General features: G+C 43.9%; 1 protein-coding gene across 1 annotated transcript in view; it reads right to left on the bottom strand.

The window, feature by feature from the left end:
• Positions 1–6,832, bottom strand: part of vps53 (VPS53 subunit of GARP complex) — a 63,288-nt gene that overhangs the window by 11,411 nt on the left and 45,045 nt on the right. Inside the window, exons 16-17 of the mRNA XM_056283325.1 lie at positions 6,270–6,352; positions 3,685–3,763 (exon numbers count right to left, since the gene is read on the bottom strand). Coding sequence (XP_056139300.1) covers positions 3,685–3,763; positions 6,270–6,352 — 162 coding nt within the window. The remainder of the gene's footprint in view (positions 1–3,684; positions 3,764–6,269; positions 6,353–6,832) is intronic.

Consider the following 6,832-nt stretch of genomic DNA (forward strand, 5'->3'; position numbering starts at 1 on the left):
ATGCATAAATTGTGCGTACGCACAGATTTGATCCTAAATTGTGCATGTGAACAATTCAAGAACTTTCCCCCCCTTTTTCTCCCCAAACGTACTTGGCCAATTTCCCTACTCTAGCGAGCTGTCCCGGTCACTGCTCCACCCCTCGGGGAGGGCTGCAGACTACCACATGCCCCCTCCGATACATGTGGAGTCGCCAGCTGCTTCTTTTCACCTGACAGTGAGGAGTTTCACTAGGGGGGATGTAGCACATGGGAGGATCATGCTATTCCCCCCAGTTCCCCCTCCCCCCTGAATAGGCGCCCCGAACAACCAGAGGAGGCACTAGTGCAGCGACCAGGACACATACCCACATCTGGCTTCCCACCCACAGACAGACACGGCCAATTGTGTCTGTAGGGACGCCCGATCAAGCCGGAGGTAACATGGGGATTCGAACCAGAGATCTGCATGTTGGTAGGCAACGGAATAGGCCACTACGCTACCTGGATGCCCAACAATTTAAGAACTTTTGTGGAATTCATCAATACTTGCATACTTCCCACTTGTTCTTAGATGAGATCAAATTTTAAGAGTGCCCTGGGCCACACGTAAGCTAGTACACACAAAAGCCAACTTGCATTTTGTGCTGTGAAATATTAATAATGATCAAAAATAGTGGAGTAATGGAACACAATAGATCTGTGATCCATACGGATTGTCACCCATGGTTTGGCACGTATGTGAACTGTGGATTAATTGCAAAATTTAATCATCATAGTGAAATAAACTTTACTGCTGCTGTTACTTTTTAAAGTAATAATTTATTTTTTTTGTTGTTGATTTTTTTCTCCCCAATTGTACTTGGCCATTTACCCCACTTTTCTGAGCCATCCTGGTTGCTGCTCCACCCCCTCTTCCAATCTGGGGAGGGCTTCAGATTGCCACATGCCTCCTCCGATACATGTGGAGTCACCAGCCATTTCTTTTCAGCTGACAGTGAGGAGTTTCACCAGGGGGCCGTAGCACATGGGAGGATCATGCTACTCCCCCCAGTTCCCCCTCCCCATTGCAGAGTTGCAATGTAAAGATAGGCAGGACGGATGCGTGCTGTGTTTTACTCTGAAGTGCAAAGATTATGCAAGAAAAGCCATTGTGTGACAGGGTAAGTTGATACCCAACGAATCAACCAGGGACCCTCGAGTTGCAAGAAGAGCAGTGACAGCCATGGCTTGCGGTGGAGCAGAAGAACTTGAAAAGACTCTCGCATCATTTAAAGGAAGAGGGTAACATGCCTCATATTGCACTTTAATTTAACAACTCAGTATTTAATATTTTAGTATTTTATTTAAACATTACACGTCTTGAACATTGTTTCATTTAAGACTCTGGACAAAAGTTCCTTGCTTTAAGTGTTTTACAAAATAAATGGAAAGCAAAGTAATATTTGTCTCCCTTTATTTTCTTTTTCTTTTCTTCTTTTGTTTGTCCGCTACCTGTCAAATCGCAGTGGTCTGGTCGTTTCCTTATGCTAACTGCAAAACGCCTTGGTAGGCGCGTCCAGTTTAAGATCGCATGCAGTTCGTCAACATACTCAGGTGGGTAAGAATGAAATTGGCCGGTGCACCCGTTTCATGAATCCCACATAGGATTTTCTTATTTTCATCTTAGTGCTATGTGCGAGAATAAAAAAAAAAGAGAACAAATAAGAGGACATTGCCGCATGAGACCCAACATTAATGTGATGCCTTTGTGCACTGTTGTCAACTTCATGACTTTCTCACTACACTCAACATTTCAGACCCATTAACAACTTAATTTTATCCCAAAAACGAGCCTAGTGACATATCTTGTGGCTTTTTAAGCAGATAATTTGAGTATTTTTCTTGGAAGAGAGTCGCCAATACTGCTCTTAGTGTTCTGAAGTTGTGTCAGTATTTAAATAGTTATATTGACTCTGTTTTGTAAATATGTAAACAGTTAGTTTGTAACTTTGAATGGCTTTCACTGGCAAATCTCCCTCCATAAAACAAGACAGAGGAAGTGTTATCATATACAAATGAATCGCCATATCATTTATAGATACACGTAAATTAAAATGTGATGTCATCTCGTGACAGGCCTTATTGACTTTCTGTGGGATACGTTTTTAATATGAAAGAAGTCTTGCATATGTGTGTATGTGTTTGCACTGGCAGGATTTGCTAGCTAGCCATGCAGTCTGCATTTACAAAGAGCTCAGTGAATTAAAGTGTGGTACTGTAATAGGATGCCATCCTTGCAATAAGTCAGTTCGTGAAATTTCTTCTCTGCTAGATATTCCATGGTCAACTGTAAGTGGTATTATCGAAAAGTGGAAGCGTTTAGGAACAACAGCAACTCAGCCACGAAGTGGCAGACCAAGTAAAGTCACACAGCGGGGTCAATGAGTGCTGAGGCACATAGTGCGTAAAAGTCGTCAACGCTCTGTTGACTCAATAACTGCAGAGTTCCAAACTTCCTCTGGCATTAACATCAGCACAAAAACTGTGCTCCGGGAGCTTCATGGAAAGGGTTTCCATGGCCCAGCATGCAAGCCTTACATCACCAAGTACAATGCCAAGCGTTGGATGGAGTGGTGTAAAGCACGTTGCCACTGGACTCCGGAGCAGTGGAAATGTGTTCTGTAGAGTGACGAATCACGCTTCTCTCTCTGGCAGTCTGAAGGACGAGTCTGGGTTTGGCAGATGCCAGGAGAACGTTACCTGCCTGACTGCATTGTGCCAACTGTAAAGCTTGGTGGAGGAGGGATTTGGTGGTATGGGGTTGTTTTTCAGGGGTTGTGCTAGGCCCCTTAGTTCCAGTGAAGGGAAATCTTAATGCTTCAGCATACCAAGACATTTTGGACAATTCTATGCTTCCAACTTTGTGGGAACAGTTTGGGGAGGGCCCTTTTCTGTTCCAGCATGACTGTGCCCCGGTGCACAAAGCAAGGTCCATTAAGACATGGCTGGGTGAGTTTGGTGTGGGAGAACTTGACTGGCCCGCACAGAGCCCTGACCTCAACCCCATCGAGCACCTTTGGGATGAACTAGAACAGAGATTGCGAGCCAGGTCTTCTCGTCCAACATCAGTGCCTGACCTCACAAATGCTCTTCTGGATGAACGGGCAAAAATTCCCACAGACACACTCCAAAATCTTGTGGAAAGCCTTCCCAGAAGAGTGGAAGCTGTTATAGCTGCAAAGGGGGGGGGGGGGGGCAACTCCATATTAATGCTTTTGGATTTAGAATGGGATGTCATAAAAGCTCCTGTAGGTGTAATGGCCAGGTGTCCCATTACTTTTGTACATATAGTGTATGTGGTGTTGTAGTTTTTGGATATGTGTTTTTGTCTTTGTGTTGCACTGCTGTGGGCTGGGGAAAGGATGTTTCGTTTCATTTGATGTTCGCAGTTGCATGGAATGAAATGACAAGTAAATGTTTCTGATTCCTGATTACCTCATCCTCACACATAAACACCAAATATGAGAAAAGCATCCCCAAAGAGCTCCTTTCTGGTAAACAACCTTTACCTGCAGACAACACTGCAGACAATCTTTACCTGTGGATGTATTTGAGAATGCTGATTTTCCACTCTATGAAACTGTTGATGGTCTCTTAGCCAACGAGCTAAAAAAGATCCATTAGTGTGTGTGTGTCTGTGTGTGTGCATGCACATCTACTGTACCTTGCTCATAGCGGTGAGAGCAGGGTCACAGGCTGCATCGAGGTCTTGAACAAGCAGCTGGATGCTGTTGGAAATCACACTGGGACACACAGGGAGGCGTCAGTTAAACAATTACATTTCATCATTGACCAATAAACTCCGACACTGACGTAAAGTCTGCGAAGCCGCCATGATGCCATTTTGATATTCCCAATGTCAGTGTTTTAGAAGTGGACACAGATAAGTGCACAGACATCTGCAGTAACTAGTTTCCCGCCAGGTAAACATTTACGCTGCCCAAAATATTGTTTATTGTTTTTATTATGACCATAAATGTGCTTAATACCATATGCTATGAAAATCAGTTTTATTGTGCTTTAGGTATATGAGGAATTTGACTCTGGTTTACAGCAGCTTCTAGTACTTGCATACACAATGCACAAAAAAATGTGCAACAAACAAGAAAAACAAAAGAAATAAATGGAGTAATAAACAGAATACTGGAGGTTAAGTATGTATGCACAAGGTATGTCACAACTATAAAAGTTTTTGTTATGGCTGAATAGTTGATTATTTATTATGCTAATATATCAAATACTAATATTATATGTTAAAATATATACTTTATGTACACATATGTACATATAGTATGTACATGTGTATATGTATGTCCATATATGTAGTACATATATGTAGGTATGTATAATATGTATGTTGGGCGGCACGGTGGCACAGTGGTTAGCGCGGTCGCCTCATAGCAAGATGGTCCTGGGTTTGAGCCTTGGGGTATTTCAACCTTGGTGGTCATCCTGGGTCGTCCTCTGTATGGAGTTTGCATGTTCTCCCCATGTCTGTGTGGGTTTCCTCCGGGGGCTCCGGTTTCCTCCCACAGTCCAAAGACATGTAGGTCAGGTGAATAGGCTGTACTAAATTGCCCCTACGTGTGAATGTGTGTGTGTGGGCCTTGTGTGATGGCCTGGCGGCCTGTCCAGGGTGTCGCCCTGCCTGCTGCCCAATGACTGCTGTCCAATGACTGCTGGGATAGGCTCCAGCATCCCGCGACCCTGAGCAGGATAAGCGGTTTGGATAATGGATGGATGCAACTTGATTGATGGATGGGTGGCTATATACTTTATATTTATCTATTATATAATAATACACTTTATTATATGCTTATGTTATAATTATAACAATAACAGTAATACATTATAATGAGTATACAACAGTTGTATATGTATTTACAATTTGTATATTTGTACTGCACATCCGATTTAAAAAGAGGTAGTGCACATTGTATGTAGGTGAGACATCTTGACCAGAGGGGGCTGTTTACAAAGTGTTTGCATAATAAGAGTCCATTATTGCACCATACTGTGTTTATAAGAGAGACGGCCTGTGGGGAAAAACAATTCCTGTGTCTGGTGGTTTTGGTGCACACAGCACCAAAATAAATAACATCAGATCTCAAAACATGCCATTAATTATTAAAATTAAAAATAACGTTAAAACTACAAACAGATGATAAATTACTATTTCTACTAACATTGCAATACTCTTGTGTACAGTTTTACCCCGTTCTTTTTTTAAAATTCCGTCTTGCAACCACATGCGGCACATCATAGTGACAAGTCAGCAGAAACCACAAACACATTTAACTTTGTCAGGAATTCAAATACGGCTGCAGAGGAACTTCCACTGGATTCAACCTTACTGGACGTTTTATTATTACAATATCAATCTTCCGGTGTGGGAAGATGGCGGCACGAATTCAGGTTTGCGGCGGCCTCACCCAGTACCGTCCATGCAGTGTCTTTGTCCACATCTGCCTTTAAGTTTTGTCTTCGTTTGATGGCTGGGAGAGCTGGCGCTGGATTGGCTGGGATGGCTGCTGCGTCCTGTGGGCCCAGGGACCACGGCCCTGCCTGGAGCTTTGCCCGAAAAGGTAAAATCGAGGGTGGTCTGACAGGACGCGAAAGTGGGGCGGGCTGAGCTAACAGCTAGCCCATGCAGCCTGGCAGTTCCAATAACACTGAGGGCGGTCTGACGGCGGCCTCACTTGGTGTCGACTGTGGTGTTTTTGGTGTCGTTGTGTTGAGGTATGTCGAGGGTGTCTGGCTGGGAGAGCTGGCATTGGATCGGCTGGGGGAGCCTGGTCTGCTTCTTCAGGTGGGCCAAAGGACCATGGCCCCTGCTTGGTGCTGCGCCCGAGGAGCAAACACTGAGGGTGGTCTGACAGGATGCAGAAGCGGGACAGGCTAAGCTAACTGTTAGCCCATGCAGACCGGCAGTTCCGACAGTCATCCTGGCTGGCGTTGTTCCCTTGGACAGTGATTTAAATGTTTTTTTTTTTTTTTTAGTTTGGATATGTGTGTTTTTGTAGTTTTGGATGTGTTTTTGTCTTAGTGTTGCACTGCCGTGGGCTGGGGGAAACAACAAATAAAGTGTCCCTGATTCCTGATTCCTTACTAACTTTGCAAAGTCAAGTAAAAAAAAAAAACTGGATATTTTCAGAAATTAAAGTGCAGTTTAACATCTTAACGGCTGGCGGCATCAAACGGCGCTCATCAGAAAACCGGTGACCTGTCACGTTTAAGTGTGTGACTCACGTGCTGAACGTGTCCATTTCTCCCGTCAGATTAATCCTTTCCACCAGGACCTTATCCACCTTCTCCTTCAGCTTTTCCTCCAGCTGGAGCACACAAACAAAAACATGCACACATAAAAACATCCACATTCACAAATGTGTACACACACACACACACACACACACACACACACACACACACACACACACACACACACACACACACACACACACACACACACACACACACACACACACACACACACACACACACACACACACACTTTTCATTATCCATGTTCACCTGGGTACCTTCACAGCGGTTGAACAAACCTTGAGAATGTGAGGGTTACTTGAACATGCTTTATATATTTTCAAACAACGGCCCAGATTAAAACCATTCAGGCTGTGTTGTAATCATTCACAATCATCGTGAGAGCCTCAAAACTGACGGACTGGACAGAACATTCTGTACCGTTCTGCAGGAGAAGTAACCGGTTGCTCACAGTGTCCTGCCATCTACCTTTCAACTTATAATGTATTGTCATTAACGATCAGTCTGTAGTTCCTCACGCATGCCTTAGT

The sequence above is a fragment of the Lampris incognitus genome, chromosome 7 (assembly GCF_029633865.1).
Source record: "Lampris incognitus isolate fLamInc1 chromosome 7, fLamInc1.hap2, whole genome shotgun sequence".
NCBI classification, from domain to species: Eukaryota; Metazoa; Chordata; class Actinopteri; order Lampriformes; family Lampridae; genus Lampris; species Lampris incognitus.